The sequence below is a fragment of the Corvus moneduloides genome, chromosome 4 (assembly GCF_009650955.1).
Source record: "Corvus moneduloides isolate bCorMon1 chromosome 4, bCorMon1.pri, whole genome shotgun sequence".
Taxonomy (NCBI): domain Eukaryota; kingdom Metazoa; phylum Chordata; class Aves; order Passeriformes; family Corvidae; genus Corvus; species Corvus moneduloides.
The window spans coordinates 20704856-20722048 of record NC_045479.1 but is presented as its reverse complement, the minus strand read 5'-3'; the positions used below and the strand labels follow the sequence as shown (position 1 = coordinate 20722048).

Sequence of the window (17193 nt, the reverse complement as noted above, 5' to 3'; positions counted from 1 at the left end):
AGAGAGGGGTTACGGATGGAGAAAACTTTTTCTCCACGCTTTTCTCCCAGTCACTCCGGAGCTTGCTGCAGTCATTCCAGCCAAAGTCACAACCAAGCAAAACAGAAGTTGCGTGAGACAGAATCCCGCCGCGTTCTGCCACCAAAACTACGCGCGGGGCTAAAAACTGGCAGAGGGACCGGGCTGGGTTGGGGGACGCCCAGCGCCGAAGGCTGCGAGGGTGGAAGGCGCTCCCGCTCCGAGACCCCCGCGCCGGCTTGGGATAGGGTCTGTCATCGCAGGGCTGGGCCGGGCCTTCCCCGCCGCCTCGCCGGCCGCTTCGCGTTCCCACTGCTCCCCTGGGGACGGGGCCGGGCCCCGTGCGCCACGTCTGCCCCCCGGCAGGGACGGAGCCCATCCCCGTGTGCGTGGCGGCTCCCCGGGGCGGGGGCGGGGCGGGGAGCGTTGCGCGGCCCGGGCCGGCGCCTCCGCCTTCTCTCCATCCTCCCTCCTCTCCTTCGCCCACTCCCGCTGCTCCCGCTCTGCGTACGACGGTGGCGGCGTCCCGCCATGTCGGCCGCCAAGCACCGGGGCGCTAAGGGTGGTAGCCCGCCCGTCGCCACCAACGAGAAGAGCGCGCAGCCCGGCGGCGCCGAGGAGCCGCCGGCGAAGAAGCCGGCGGCGGCGGGGCACGGCCGGGGCGGCAGGGCCGGTGGGGGGGGCCGCTCCGGCGCCGGCCCCCGCCGCGGCTGGGCGCTGCTGCTGAGCGCCGCGGCGGTCCTGGTCGCCGCGCTGCCCGCCGGCTGGTACGTGCTGCAACTGCAGGAGGAGGTCGGGCGGAGCGCCCGGGAGGTGGAGGCCTCCGGCCGGCAGCGACAGGAGCTGGCCGCCACCCTGGACACCGTGGTGCAGAAGGTAGCGCGGGCGGGAGGGCGGGCTGGGGACCGTCGGGGCGCTCGGTGGTGCTCGGCGGGGCGGGGGGCAGCAGCCGCCCGAGCAGGGGCGCGGACACGGACGTTCGCCCCTTAAATAAGGAGCTGTGCAGCTGTCCCGCCTGGCTTGCGGGAAGGCGAACGTGTCCCGTTGCCTTCCCCTCCTCTTCCGTGCTCCCTCAAAGATGCTTTCATGGCATTAGAGGGGCAGATGGAGTCAGGGCCGCGGTATTCCCCATGCCTGCAAACGTGGCCCCAGAGCAGCGAGAAATCCCTGCCAGGCAGCGTAGAGCTGGGCGGGACGGGGCGGGACGAGACCCCGCGGCGGTGGCCGCAGCCCCCAGCTCGCTTTTCCAGGGCCTGTGCCTGAAGCCATTTTATGGAATGCAGCCCGCACGCTGCATTACGTGTTGGCAGCGATGCAGACCTGCCGTTCCGAAGGAGCCTGCTGCCCGTAATTCCGTACCTTCGAGGCCCGCAAATCACTTAACCTAGCGGGGCGGACGAGCTGCTCGTCGCTCCCTGTTGAGTGGGCAGGTGTGCACGCCAAGGGACATGGGGTGGCAGCGCTGTCAAAATGGGGCAGGATCCTGCCTCAGCGTCCCCATACTCTAGAAAACAAAACCCATGTCAGCTTCACCGAACAACAGAGCCTGTGCCAGCAACACTGCTGCTGTACCCTGCCTCCCACGTTCCTGCTGCAGTCTCTGGCCAAGGGAGTGAGACTCGCAGTGTCCAAGGCAGTCCAGGACCATGGAAAAGCTGTGAAGTTGTTGGCATACGTCTGTGGCTCAAGTGAAGTGAAATAAATGCTTGTTTCTCTAATTTTTTTCAGTTAGGCCCTTATTAGCCTCCCAGCTATAGTTTCACAAATAGCACTGTCCACTTGGATATGTCCTGGGGTGCCTAAACCTTTAAAAATGGCCTCTGTGATTGCATATCATCAACATACAATTAAGCTAATTTCCTGGGAGTAGGTAAATTGGTTGGAAGACAGTATGTAAAGTTATGACTGAGTCAGATCAAGAAATAGGAAGTTCCTGTCTCAACTTGACTGCTTTCTGCATGGCAGACCATTCAGATTCTCTGTATTCCCCGCGAGCTTGGGCCTGGGCTGGCAATGAGGGGACAGGCACTGGCAAAGATCTTCTGGCTGTTCAGTGTTGCTTCCAGAAACACAGTGGCCTGCACATGTGGAGATTATATCGTCAGTCTTGGCGTTTCCTGTCCCATAGAGCAAGAAGGAAAAGGAAAATTCACATCAGCAGGGGACAAGAGTTTTAAACTTCAGGGCTGTAGGGCTGTTTCTGAAGCTAATTTTAAATCCTGGGGGTTTTCCTCACTGATGACAGGAGACTGATTTGAACTAGCAAAGGTTGTTAGTTTTTACTGATTTTTAAGCCATTTTTATAGACTGTAAGAAGGAAGAAATTGCAATGGCAAGATGTAAAACTACAATCCACAAGTATAGAACTCAGATGTACATGAAATGTATAAACCCTTCCAGTCAAAGGAATGGGTACAATTTGCTGCCTCCCATCTCCATGTCATTGCAGAAAATCATGCGTTACATATTCTAGGAGAGGAGTATATAACAGAAGTTTATAAATAGTTGGTTTCAAAGACAACTGAAACTTACTTGCCTGTGTATAGCTGGTGGCTGCAAGAATTAAAGGTGGAGGAAAGAGATCACAGGGTTTCGATGTAACCCTTGAAAGCGTCGGCTGCTGTGGTTTGGTGACACAGGAATGTACTTGAGGGAGAAGAGAGCAGGCTGTATTTCATTGCTTTACAAAGGTGTAGGATCCTGCGTTGTTCTTGCAGAGCGCCATCAGCGCAGGCTCCTGTTGTGTGACTTTGCCCTTCGTCTTTGACTGCAGAGAGCTCCTGTCAAGAGTAAGCATTATATAAACTCATCTGCTTTACACATCGAGGAGAAGGGAAATGATGTGAAAGTTCAGTCTTTAACATAGCACCATTCTCAGGCCAAGGTCATTTGGTGTTTAAACGCAAGATAGTATGACCAGTTAGAGAAAACAGTAGTCATTGGCTGAAGATACATTTTTATGTACTATTTGTGATGTTAAATCTTCCAAGGGCTACGGCTTCAAATCTTACCAGCCACGTATGCCAAAAAGGCAAAGTCCCATGTAGGTCCACACACAAACCAACTGCTTTGAAGCTGTGAGTTTTTCCCCCTCTTGTGCAAAGGTATTGCTTTGAGCCCTGGTGGCTCTTGGTTAGGACAAATCAGATTAGAAGCTGGTATAATTTGAAGACCTCAGTCCTTTTTATTATATCAGAGCTCTCTGTCTTCACGTGGCTGGCACACATGGGGAATAGCTTCAACTTATCCCATGAGCATTGCCTGAATGCAGTGGAGGAGCAGGTATAAAGTACTTCCACTGTGTGAGGGGGAGGATCCATCTGTCAGTCATATAGTCGCAGAGACCCAGCCCTCTGGAGAGTTCTGGCTGTTTCTGATTTCTTAGACTAAGAAGATAGTTACTTGCAAATATGAATTTGGTGATTTGGTTGAAATGTGTCACTGTAATAGGAAGGGGAGGAGAACTTTCCTGTGTTATCCTGTTAGATTCCTGACCTCCATTTATAATGGTACAGAAAAAGCTTTCTGCTCTCTGTGGAAATAATCAGAATGAATGACAGCTAAGATGTAATGAAAATGAGTTTGGTAAGTCAGTCTAATGACTGGTGCCCAGCTGCAATGTGTTTGGCAGTATTACCTTCTCCACCCCTTCCCCTTAGCTCATTTCTAATTTCCTATGGGAGCACTAGAGAATACAGGTATAGGGAATGTAAAGTCATTAGAAACCTTTTTGCTGAAGAGAGGGAAAAGAAGTCGTCTTTATAAGTATTCTTCAGACTGTAGGGATCTGTTGGAGCAAGGGCAAGTCTCATGGCCAAACTCTACGATCCTTACACAGTGTAGACTTTCATGAAAACTAAGGAGGATTTGGCCAGGGATTTGCAAAAATATATAGAAATAACTTAATTTCTAATTAGAACGTCTGTTAGGTCTTTTGAAAGTAAGTTTTAGGTTCAGAGTCAGTCAGGAAACTGCTGGAGCCTGCTTCAGTTGAAAAAAAAGCAGCTCTGTTTATTTCTTTCTAAAACCATATAAAATATGCTTCATTCTATTTATAAAATAAAACCACCCCTCCAGCTGTGTATCTAATCAGTAAACATGGCAGCCCATGTGGCATGGCTGATTAATATACCCCTCTGATACAGGGAGTAGTGTGAGGCAAGGCAACATGCATTACTCAGCACTTGCCATCCTGCCAAAGCCTTGAGGTATTTTCTGTGTGATGGATTCCTCTTGCAGTCAGTGGGAGTTCTTACGTTGCTTTACAAAGTTTAAGAAAGTATAACCCACACATGCACAAAAAGATTTCTCCACAGTCTTAAGACAGATACTCTGCTTGGCTTCAAAATTAAGTAATGTGTGCTTCCCTGGCCTGGATCTTACCTTTAAATGTGAGAGCAGATGAACATGGTAGCCCCTCACCCCTCGACCTTTTCCCTCTGGCTGCTACTAAAACCAGTTGTAAAGAGAGTTTTTCTAATTGGGAAGTTTCATAGCATACCTGATGCAGTAGTAGGAACTTTCTGTTAACCTGAGCTAGATGCAAGGCAGGCCCTTGGCAGCTGCTGTGCTTTTGTTCTCTCTGTGTACATGCATGCACCCTGCTCACTGTGAGCGTGTGGGTGTATGCAGGAGTGGGAAAAATAAGCTGCTAACTATTTAGAACATTAAACACTTTCTAATTCTTTCTAGTCTTAAAAAATAGTTAACAAAAAAAAATCTCGTGTTTCCATTGGTGTCTAGGAGCAGCAAAATGTCATGATTACTACTCCCATTCTTCAGCCCATCCCAGCTCTCTTGTCCCCTGAGTTTTTTCTGTCCCTCTTTCTTGTCTACCACTAAACTTCTTTTTCGTGGTCATGGTCTTTGGTATTCTTCCTGATAAAATCTAATCCCAACTTTTCTGTATTCAGAAGCTGATGGTAGATGTTCTTTTGGTTGGTTTCTTTTTGCCCCCTCCCTTTTCTCCCTTATGGACTTGTGGTCTTTAGAACCAGGAATCATATAGAGGAGGGGTGGTTCAGGGGTCTGCATGCAGACTCTGGAGACCTGGGTTCCTTTTTCACTGCCACAGCTTTCCTGGATCATCAGTGGCAAGTCAGTGAGGCCAAGGACTCTTTTAACAGAAGGTGTATGTACCATAGAGCTGTAAGGCTCTAGATGCTGGGGTTTTTGTGCCTCCCATAACTGTGTGCCACAGGGTCACTTCAGGTATGGGGCATGAAGGATTGCAAGGTAATAATTTCGTTTGGTGACAAGGGCTATAAGGATCTTGGACAAAAAGGGTGAAATTACTGGTATTAACCATGTGTATTTCTGGCCTAGGTACGTTCTCTTCAAACCACATTTGGAGAATTTGAATCCATGATGAAAATTGTTCAGCAGAAGCAGGAGGTTAGCGAGAAGGCTGTTAAACAAGGGGAGAGTGAAATAAACCGGATCAGTGAAGTGCTTCAGAAGCTGCAAAATGAAATTTTGAAAGACTTGTCTGACGGCATTCACATGGTGAAGGATGCAAGGGAACGAGACTTCACATCTCTGGAAAACACAGTGGAAGAGAGACTAACAGAGCTAACCAAGTCTATAAATGATAACATTGCTGTATTCACTGAAGTCCAGCAAAGGAGCCAAGATGAAATCAACAATATGAAAGCAAAAGTTGGTTCACTAGAACAGGCCGATGTATATAAACATGAAATTAAGGTGCTAAAAGATGCTTTTGATGAGATGCAAGCATCCATGGAAAAGAAAGAAAAGGACATAGAGACCTTGAAGAGTACAATAGACTCCATGGAGTCTGATGTGTACACTGAAGTGAAAGAGTTAGTCAACCTCAAACAAGAACATGAGAAGTTCAAAGAGGCTGCGGACACTGAACACCTTTCATTAAAAGCTTTACAAGAGAAAGTTCTGAGAGCTGAGGATTCTATTATGCAGCTCCCTAGTGACATTAAAAGACTTGATGAAGATTTACTGCAACTTAAAGCCAACCTCAACAAATGGGAAGAGAATGAACTCTTCAGAAAAGCATTAGAAACTTTTGGGAAGAACAGTGAAGGATTGGAGTCTCGATTTAGGCACATAGAAGACAGCCTAGAATCTCTAATATCTGCTGCTGCTGAAAACAGTGAAAAGTTGGAATCTTTCCTTTCTAAAGAGGCGGCGTATGAGAAGAAGCTCAATACCCTAGAACAAAGCATTACTGCTCTTCAGGGACTCTCAGATACAGACATAACTTCAGTCACAGATGTTCTGAAAAATCTTGGTGAAGCACAGACTTCGCTGTACAACGACATGGAAAACTTAAGGAGAAGCATCAGTGACTTGCCATCGTCTGGTGCTCTCCAGGATGTCCAGAAGCAAATTAGTACTTTGTTGGATCAAGGAAATCTTCAGGCAGGTCAAGCACATTCTCAAGGCTACCTTGAAAAATTTTCATCTATGGAAGGCTCTGTAGATGAACTGAGATCTTCTGTTAGCCAGGTTGATTCCGATTTGAAAATGATAAGAACTGCAGTGGACAGTTTAGTGGCCTACTCAGTGAAAATTGAAAATAATGAGAACAGCTTGGAGTCTGTGAAGAGCTCAATAGATGACCTGAGGAATGATCTGGAAAGGTTGTTTGTGAAAGTAGAAAAAATACATGAAAAAGTTTAGGCAGTGGTACTCCTTGGGCAAATAATGGGTTAAGGAGAATAGCTTTTGTATGCCCTGTTTTTTACTCTTTTTAAAAGCAATTTGATACCTCCAAAGAGAATAGAGACAGTTCTGCTTATTTCCTTTATTTCTTTTCTGTGTAGTGTTTTTGGAGTTTTTGTTGTTTGGTTTTTTCTTTCCCCTAAATTTTGTTTTAAGAAAACATGAGCTTAGTTGGGGGTTGAGTTTCTTAAGGGCTCATCTTCTCTATGAAGTTGTACCACTGTAAGTGTAGTGGTGTAACTAAGGCACTACCGCCTCGTTAGCATGGGCACATATTTAATGGCATGAAGGTGTTTCACACTGACACTAGATACCCCACATGGAAGGGCTACAGCTGTTCTGGTACCCAAAGCATACTGCCGCACTCACTGAGGATTTTACCGGTATGTTTTGGTTTAAGAAACAAATGAGTGAAACTACACTCTATCTTAAGCTCTTCACTGTGGTGAACTTAAGAGTGGAGCAGGTGTGGAGCACCTCATCTGTTTCTGCAGTTTGGGACTCAGATGTGTGGTTGGTTTAGTAAGGGTCAGCTGAGCTGTAGTGTGTTTCTGTGAGATCTTAATCTGTACCAAGGAACTAGCAAGGTCTGAGGTAAGTGGCACTGCCTGGGGCTAAGGCCTAAGAGGTGTTCCACTACGCGGCTGGAGGGATTCATTCTTTGTGATCACTGGCTTCTTTGCCAGCATCTTCAGCTGCTGGTGTAGAAGATTGGTGCTTCAAAGGGACATCTGAAGGATGGGATTAATTTCAAGAGGGTACAGTAATATTTTTGTCATACTTTTAGATTGTTTATGTGATTAGGCTGTGTCTTTCTTGGAAAGATATAATTGGTCTTTGATACGGGATTTTTCTGTAAAAATGATCACAAATTTGAGGAAAGAGAAAGACCAAAATTGCACCTTTGTTGTGTTCCATATATAACAAGCATGCTAACAACAGCAATAATACACTCCAAAACACACGAGGGAAAATCACCATGAAATCAGCAGAATTGCTTCTATGGCATATACATTTCCAAGTTTTCACACAGCTGACAGTGACCTGAACTTTTGTTATGTATTCAGGACTTGGTGCCTGATTCTTGTCCTATTTTTGTCACCAGGTGTCTGGCTGGGGCATTGGTAGCAAAGGATCCTTCTAGGAGACCCGCTCTAGGAGAGTGGGGAAAAAGTGTCATGATTCTGTAGATGGTCTTTTAAAAACCACTTTCTCGTGGAGCTTCTTTGGTTTTCTGTCTTTTTGGAAAGGATTTCTAATATCCCTCCTTTTCAAGTTTACTTTTGAACTTTATCCAAATAATTGGTAAAGAAGTCTGCACATGGATACCTTGGAAATAGGCCATGTGCATCATCCCCACCTCAGCCTGGACCAGACAGATCCTTGACTGTGTTAGATGAAAAATTCCTAGAAATAGCATCTCCCAGAAATGGGAACAGCACAGGTGAAAAGGAGTTCTCCTAGGTAAATAAGACACTGAACCATATCCAGTGTTGTTCCCACTGTAAACAAGAAAATTGCTGACAAAGAGGGAGCCATGGCATTAAGGCAACTGTTGTCACTGTTGGAACTGCACTGTTCTTTGTTGACTTCTCAAGTTCTTGAACAATGTTGTTTAGGTTACTGTGAAATGAACTGTATGGCTTATTTGCAGTATTTTTAATACATAATAAACATTTGGAATATTCTTTGCACCTTTTTTTTTGATTGCTGCTTGCTTATTGTTGTGTTTCCCAGGGTGCTTCCAGTGGGGTACAGGGAAGGGCTTGGAGAAGCGCCAGATGTGCTGCAGCCCTGTACTTGTTCTCAGCTTCCATGGGGGAATGTGGAGGCACTCTTGCCTGCTGTGGTTACAAGCCAAGTCTTGGAAGCAGGGTTTGAGTCACATCAAGGTGTTGCTGTTGAACAGTGGGCTCAGAAGCCCGAGATGGTGATCGTGAGGTGTGACATACTTGATCTGTGCCATGAGTGAGTTCTGTAGCAGACACTGCCAGTAAGGCCTCAGTAAGACTGCCTGAATGCCCAAAGCTTGTAGAGCAGAAAAAATGTGCAGAAAGAACCTGTGGCTGCTCCTTTTGCTTAACCTGGAATGCTGGACCATCAACTGATATCATTCTCATGATGGATAGGTGCCTTTCAAGAGTTTGGGAAAGGGTAATTTCAGGAGTATAGGCATCATCATATCCTGGCAATTCTTGAGGCTAAAGTCACAGAAATAGGTAAAAACTCTTTAATTAAACTACGTGTGCTTGCCAAAGCAGGTGAGCACCCAAGCCCTTCTATCTAAAGATGCTTGATATAACCTATTGGCAGCAAGTTGGCTGACAGCATGCAGTGACTTCATAGTAGCTGCGTGATGCTGGAACTTAGGCTATAAAGCCAGCAGTGCAGCTGGGCTGTATTTGATCTCAAAGATTAAACAAAGAATTACTAATTACACTTCTAGTAACTGAATTTTTATGGCAAGCTATTGAAATTATTTATTTCACTAAATGAGAATAGTAATTCTCTGTAAATAATAGCATGTCTGGAGGCAGGCACAAGAGACAAGGATCCCTTGGCAGGCCTGTGGCTCAGCTTTTATGTCTGGTTTGACATTTTCATCCAATACAAACATTTCCTAATTTCCTTCAACTTTGTAATAAAGCAACAGAGAAGGTCTTAGACAGACTGCGTTGCCAGTGTTCCACTAGTGGTAGTTCATCAGTAACATGCTGTTACAGTAACAAATTTCAACATAAATTGTCTACCTGATTGATGAGGTACTGATCGGGTCTGTTCATTAACACTTGCCTTCATTTTCAGCTCTCATAAATGGAGAAGCCATTACACTGAGGCACTGGGGACTTGATCACTCTTGAAAGGACTTGCCCAAATAGCTGCGCTGGTAAATGTGATGGAGATAAATCTTGGGTTGCTGCAGAGACTTCTCCCCGTGGGAATTCAACCACTGTCTCGAGCTAAATTACCGAGAAGGGCATCTGGTGGTCTCAATGTGTGTGTTGGAGGTTTCATTAAAGCATGGGTTAGTGATTTAGTGTTTTTACTGCCTTTTTTGACATAGCTCAGCTGGTACTGTAAACAGCTGCAGAGAAGTGAAATGAAAAGACGGGAAAAAAGTCTGTCTGAGAGGTACAAACACCGAAGCAGCCAAAAAACACCCAGCGCGGACCTTCCACTTATCTGGGCACTGTCAAGGGTGCTCTCTGTCCAGTTTAGAGAAATGCAGGAAAGGAGTGGCTGGGCTGGAGCCACTCTCGAAGACAGCAATGGCGATGATGGGAGGTGAGATGTTCCAGGAGAAGAGGCTGAACAAACGGGCCTGTGCAGACACGGACAAGGGGGAGGAGGATGGAAGCGGAGATCGAGCCCTCTCCGCTCCCGAGGCTGAGGGCGCGGCGCGGGGCGGTGGCGGCGGGCGCCCCCCGGTGGCGGCGGCGCGGCGGCGCGGCCCGGGCTCTGCGCCCGTCCGTCTGTCCGTCCGTCCGTCCGTCTGCCCGTCTGTCTGTCCGTCCGTCTGTCCGTCTGTCTGTCCGTCTGTCCGGGCCGCTGGAATTCCCTCCCGGGGCAGGGGCCGAGAACATGCCCGGCCTGGCGCACCCAGCTGGCAAAGGCCAGGCGCCAGGTGCCCCTGCCTCCCCTTCCCAGGTCCCGCCGTGACACCGGCCCGTGTGCCCTGTTTAATGCTCTCCTGCGCTACCACTGCCCCGAAAAATCCTTCATCGGCTGCGGGGCTGATTCTACAAGCAACTGCCACTTAACCTGCCCACTTCTGCCATTTGGCTAATAACGGCCCTGGCCCATTTGTCATGTCATCACCTGCTTGGTTTATACGTGTTTATGGAGGGGGAAGCTGTGGCTCTTTTGGGTTTTAATATCAGCTCAGTGTGATACTTAGCACTGTGAGATGCTAATCCCTGTTGCTCCTCTGAGTACTCGTACATTACTGCCACCCTGGCCTTCCTGCATGCACTTTAGTCACTGTCATCCTCCGCCAGCCAAGAACAGATATTCACCAATGTCAGAGATGCTGGTTCAGAATATTTACACTCAGTACTTTTTGAACACCTATTTGTAAATCCTGGCATGAGGTCAAACACCAAAAAAAGTGATTCTCTTGGCAAGAACCTACTTAGTCTAACACTGACCAGGGATGCTCAAAGGGCAATTCTGCCTTGGACACCAAAGCAAGAAATTTATTTTCTGCTTGCTCACATAGCAAAACCTCTCCAGAGTCTCTAGTATACTATCCATTGCAAGTTCCCAATATAATGTAATTTGTCCAGAGTCAATGCTTGTTCAGGCACTCGGAAAGTGAAAGAACTTGGAAATCTCTTTATGTGAGCAGAGCTCGGTAATTCCTGCATTTATAATGCAAATACTAAACCCCAGAGCTATTCAGAGGTAATACAGCATCACAGTTGTAGCTTGCTAGACCTCAGACAAAGAGATGCTTTTTTTTGCTAATGGAGCAGGTGTTCCCTTGGCTGCCATGGATTTGCAAATAGTACATCTCAAAATCTATTCCAAGATGATGCTACTAGATGCTGTGCTTAGCATCAAGGGGACAAATCTTTTCTCAAAAGACAAATCTTAAAGTGATTCCAATTGCACTGCAAGAGGAATAAAAGCCAAAGAACCAATTTCTCATTTTACTGCATATCCTGTTTAGAAAAAAAAATACTTTGAGGAAACAGTTACTACACAGTTAACTCCTGTGCCTCACCCTGGTGTGCATTCACAATTCTAGAGGAAGAAGCTAGTTCAAATAAGGGTGGCTTTGTTCCACTCGGAAAGACTTTCCTTTGGCACTCTCTAGATGTAAATATGTCAAATTCCAGTGGATAATCCTTTCCTGTCAATACTGCTTAGGTTGGGGTTGGGATGGAATCCTAGAGTTATGAGTAAGGATGGAAAACATAACAAGTGGAGAAAGAATCAGGGTTACCTTAAAACTTTTGAATTTTTTTATTGCTCTGACTTTCAAAGTTCTGATAATTTTTTCTTTTTCCCTTGTAACTCCCTTTTCACCAAACTTCTCAACTGTATATACATAGCGGGGGGATACAGAATATTATGCTTAGATTTTAATTGATTTACAAGTAAAAATTTAAGTCACAAACAAAACCAAACCTTAAGATGAGAGCTACCGAAGAGCTACTTGTTTAGAGAGAGCACTGCAGGTGACACGATCTAAACATAGGAATTGACATCCTTGTCAGTGGCAGGTAAAACCAAAACTTTGCAGTTCCCAGAGTGTGTTTGAATAGTTCACACTTCGGTGTCACTCAGGCCAAAAATCCTTACTGACAAGTAGTTCCCTGCCCTGGAAACTCAAAATGCTCTTCCAAGGGAGTGAGATCCAAGCTGCAAGGTGGCATGCCTGTGAACCGGAGACCTGGGAAGGGCAGCAGACTACCTCTAGTCTGCTCAGCCTGGGAAGCTTTTCTTGGACAGCCTCTGCTGAGTGTGCGAAGTCTGTAAATTGAAACAGTATGGTCAAAAGAAAATTTCCACCCAGATGGGAAACTTATACAGAGTGACAAGGACCTGATCCAGATCCCACTCAAGTCAGTAGCTACACGCCCCTTTTCTTTCCCTACAATATCAAGGCCAAAGCACTTCACCCAAAGTCACATAGATAATGTGTAATATACCCAATAATTTCCAACACCTCAAGTTCAAAAAATCCTCTCCTTTCCCCTGAGTGCATCAGAGTTGCTTACCAGAATACCTAATAGCTAACAAATCTTCCCATCTTGAGCGAGGCTTTCCTTTTTCAAGATCCTTTCTCAGAGTCTGGACACAGCAGCATAAGAACATTATCAGAGGAGGTAGTATTGGCTCATATGGTTTATGGATTAAAAAAATATGGTTTGTGGTGTTGGGGAAGCAGGCTGAGCCTCAGGGTGTGTTTATTAGCTATTTCTGTTCAAAAGATTAACAAGGTAGATAGCCCAGTGCTCACCATTAGGCTTTTCACTGAGGGACAGCCCTCTCCATGCTGTTGTTTCCAGCTGCTTGAAGTTTCAGGCAGAGCAGCTACCTGGTACATGTTCAGCTGATGCCTTCAGAGATGCCATCACAGCCCTCAGAGCTGGAAACAAAAGGGACATCGATCTGAATGTGTGCCCTGAGTGAATGAAGCTGTTGTTATTCCTGTATCATGCGTATAACACCAGTGTCCAGAGGTTTGAACAGGTGCTGGATGAGAAAATTTATGTAGGCACCTGTCAGCTGGAATGCTCTGGGCACCAAACCACTCTCCCAAGGGCATATTTTTTAGGATTAAATGTGGGCTTCAAGCACCCCATTCTGATAATTTTTGCCTCATCCCCATACCAGATTTTTAACATCATACATTCACATCTGAAGATGGTATTGGTCTTAGCACATCCATTGAGGATTCCACATTCTTAGGGTGGTTTCTAAAAGGGGGAAAAAACCTCTCAGTTCTGGCTGATGTGTTTAGCATTTAAAAATAAGATATGCAACAAAAAGAGCAGCTTTTCCATTCAGAAAGAAGATATTTGTATTGCTAAAAATAGCCCTACTAAGCTTTTGTGACCTTGAGATTGATAGAAGGATAATTAAGGTTTGCCAGAGTCTGAATCCTTACATATAATTAACTGAGGTGATAATAACCTCTTAGAGTCATGCAAAATACCTCTGTAGTTGAATGCATTCAGTGATCAAACTGCATTACAGCATCCCAAAAGAATGTCACAGCCTCCCAGTGACTGCAGTTTGGGGACACTACTGGAAAAAGCCCTATACCTCCTCCCTAAGTCACTGTGGTTTTAAAGCCACAGCAGCTGTAGAGACAGCAGGGTGACTTCTCATGGCCTCCTTTGGGTTCAGAAGAACCTCTTTGATTAAGTCAGGCTGGGAGACATTGTAGATCTTTCAGGGTGTATTATCACACAAGCACATTTGGGTTAGCCGGTAACAACATGGGGAAAAACTTAGCTGTGGAGCTGTAGAAAGTGAGGGTGCAGGCTACAGTTCTCCTTTGTGTCCCTGCTCCTTCCATCCACTGTACCGACACCAGACCCCCTGCCCAAAGGAGCTGATCAACCTAAGAACAGAGAAGGACAGAGATGAGGTGTGCCAAAGCAGTGAGGCACACAGCAGAGACAGCCACCAGCCCACGTGGCTGGTGGCAACCACAGCACCCATGATATTTTTATAATCTTAACTTTCAGGTGTTTCTGCATCCTCTCCTGTCTCTTGTAGGATCACATCTTTCATTTGATATGGTCCAAGGCATACGGACATAGATAGATCCTCCTCTGTTGATTTCTATGGTCATTGGAGTAGTGTGTGTGGGACAGGGAGAGGGGTAGGTGAAGAAGTACCAATTAGAATAGATACCTGCTGCTTTCCAGCCTTCAGCCCCATGACATATTTTCCAGTGTTTGGGGACCTTTCTTAGCTTATAAACCCTCCCAAGGCAAAGAATCTTCTATTTCTTCTATCCATTCTTTTAGTATGGGTAAGGAATACTTATAATGAAGCTGGCAATAGATAGTGGTGTTATTTGTTGCATATAACCCTTAAAAATAGTTTTTGGTTCAGGTCAAGGAGTAAGATCAAGGACTTTAAGCATTGTGACCAGAAGTGCTGGTAGCTCCATAAATGCAAGACAGAAATCACATGTTTGGACTGCATAGAGTTAGTGTATTTTCACCAAGGTCCACAGGAACCGCCAAGGGTAGGGTGAGGGGTTGCATTCTCATCTGGTTCAGGGGATCACTACTCACATGTAATCTTGCTGTTGTTGTGGATCATCTGCAAGTACTTTTGGCAGAGAATTACATGTCTCACATGACATCTTAGGGACCTGCCCCTTGCAGCACACGTGCTGACTCTCCGCTTATTGTGGCTCATGAGCCAGGTCTGCCCCAAACCTCAAACAGTTGGAGTAAAGGCTGAATCTATCCAAGAGCCTTACTACTTTGTCCTTTGTTCAGATCCTAATTTGCTTTCACTTGCCTTCACAAAGCTCTGCAGTTTCCTCAGGTTTAATACTTCACATTCATTAGAACTGGTATGATTTACTACTTTACCTATAAAATTAATTAAACAGAGCTTCTGTTTCAAATGGCTGCACAGAGCTAAATCCCTGTTTATAAAAGTATGTGAACTATAAAAAGAAGCACATCTATTAAAAAGAGGGTTTGGAGTGCTGTTTATTGTTCCTTTCAATTTTTTTTCATGTAACCTTAACAAAAAGTTCTCCTGCTCCTGAAGAGCAATGAAATAAATCTAAGTTCTTACAGACTTCGCAGCACAACCCACATTCAAGGACTAGGTGTGCTTTCTTTCACTGGCAGAAGAGAACTGAGAAAGGATGTACTGTAGCAAGTGAAGTTCAGTGTTAGCATTTTTGCCTGAACTATTTAGAGGCAGCCCTGATTTCGACATTTCCTGGACAAAATCTGGAGATAAATTTATATTGGGATGATGGCTGAGTCTAGAGATCAGCACTTGATTCCTGCAGAAAGGAATCAAGAGCACAACATGGAAATGTCCACCCCCAGGTGAATCCTGCTCACCTCAGTACTGCTGCCTGCAAAAGGGAAGAGAGTTTTGGAGGGTGCAGCTATACTGTAACTTGAGTGTGAGCCCAAATTTCCTTTATACCTAAACCATTTGAGCAAAAGCCTGTGCTTGGGAGTGGGATTAACTACAGATTTGGGCAGAGGAACCTAGAGGAGCTCTTTCCCTCTCTCCCAGTTTGCATCCAGAAAGCAGAAGCAGGGAATTACTATGGGTTTATACAGGCAAGGAGAGGCTTGAGGGGTCCGGCTAGCAGCTAAGTCTCCCAGCATCAAGACAAAACTCCTAGCCAAAGTGCTGACTCCCAATTCAAAGTGCTTAGGTCCCTCTGAAGTTTGTACTGAGTAAAGATAAACACATCCTGAAGTGATTTCTTAATACCACAGGGACGGGCTTGACACAGGGACCAGGTCTGAGAGAGGAGTTCTTCACTACAAATGAAAAAATCTAGTCACTGGGTGATTTATTAGTCTCTCTTCAATGATACTTTTGTTTTAAGAGGGCTTCAGTTACCCTCTGCTGACTGGAATTTTTCATTTTTGTTGGAGAAGTATTGCTCCTTGACTTGAAAAATTACTTCCAGTGAGCAATAAATGCTGTGGGCCTCATCCTGTGGCTTTGGGCATGACAGCTCACCACCGGTCACTTTGCCACGGGATCCTTGCCATTCTTTCTCTGTTTTCTTTTTCTTGCCTTATACTTTACACGTGTTTGTAATTAACTCTTCTTTTTTTTTCTTTTCTTTTTTTTTTTTAAGTTGCCTTGTTACATCCCCCTCTGTTCCAGGCTGTCAGCTACGGGTTTCCCTGTATTTAAATCCCAGACATTCCTCATCAATGTGCTTGCTGAAATGCTTTTACTGCTGGAAGAAATCCTTTTTTCACATTGTTTCCAGTACATGTGGTAGAGTGAGTCCTTACACTTAAAGAAAATTCCCTCCGGGGAAAGATCCAAAGTGCAGTGAAAGGCTCAAGACCACCAATTAACCTGCTTTCAAAAATAACAGCAACATTTTAGGTGTAGCTGAAATTCTTCTAGTACATTTTGATCTTATTTGCACATTTCTGACAATGGAACCTCTGTCTGGCTGTATTTTTGAGTCTCCTGTGCAGTTATCAAGGAAAAGGCTGGATGTTTTGGCAGATTTCTAATGTAGGTTCTATCAGTAAGCTTTTTAAAAACAACTGTTTCCTTTAATATGAGTCCTGGTCTTGTGGAGAATCTTAATATTGCTCTGCTTTATAAAAAACCTTGGTGTAGGGATCTGTGGGGTCTGTTTGTTCTTGCCCTGCCATCTCCTGCTCCTCTCAGTAGGCACATTTGGCAAAAAAAAAAAAGCTGTATTTCAAGGCAGTTCAACTCCACTTACTCTTTTCAAAGTCGAAATGAAACCATTTTAAAGTAGGGTTTTTACTTAACAAAGCAACTCCTGCATACTTACAAAGAAGAAGAAAACAGCACATTGTTACGATGCTGTTATTGTGTAAGGATGTTAAATGTCTGTGAGTAAGCAGCTGTGTGGGACACCTTCCCAGGGCACTTGGGTACAGCAGGGTGCAGAGCTTCACCGCTGCCTGCTCATCCTCCTGCACTGCCTTTGCAGCAGATGGCAAAGGAAAACTGTGACACCCTTAGGACAAGGTGTATTGCCGAGACCCCTAATTCTGCAGTTTATTTTGTTGAAATCAGAGCCCTCTCTCATCACTGACAGTGTAAATGTACTTTAAAGGTAAAACAACTCCATAATAAGTCAAGAACTATTGCTGAAGATGTTGGGTAGAACAGGTCTGGCAGTGCCTGTCTTTGGGCTAAACATGTTGGTTAACTGCCTCTCGCTTCTCAAATGCCACAGTGTTCTCAAAGTGGGGCAGAATTTCCTATTTGCTGCCCTAGCAATACATAGGGAAACCAGCT

The 17193-nt window shown here is 45.5% G+C and overlaps 1 protein-coding gene across 1 annotated transcript; it reads left to right on the top strand.

The window, feature by feature from the left end:
• Window positions 1-8416, top strand: CKAP4 (cytoskeleton associated protein 4). Its single transcript, XM_032106921.1, has 2 exons — window positions 1-894; window positions 5344-8416. The coding sequence occupies exons 1-2, from the start codon at window positions 16-18 to the stop codon at window positions 6673-6675; spliced, it is 2211 nt and encodes a 736-aa protein (XP_031962812.1). The 5' UTR covers window positions 1-15; the 3' UTR covers window positions 6676-8416.
• Window positions 8417-17193: the final 8777 nt, after the last annotated feature.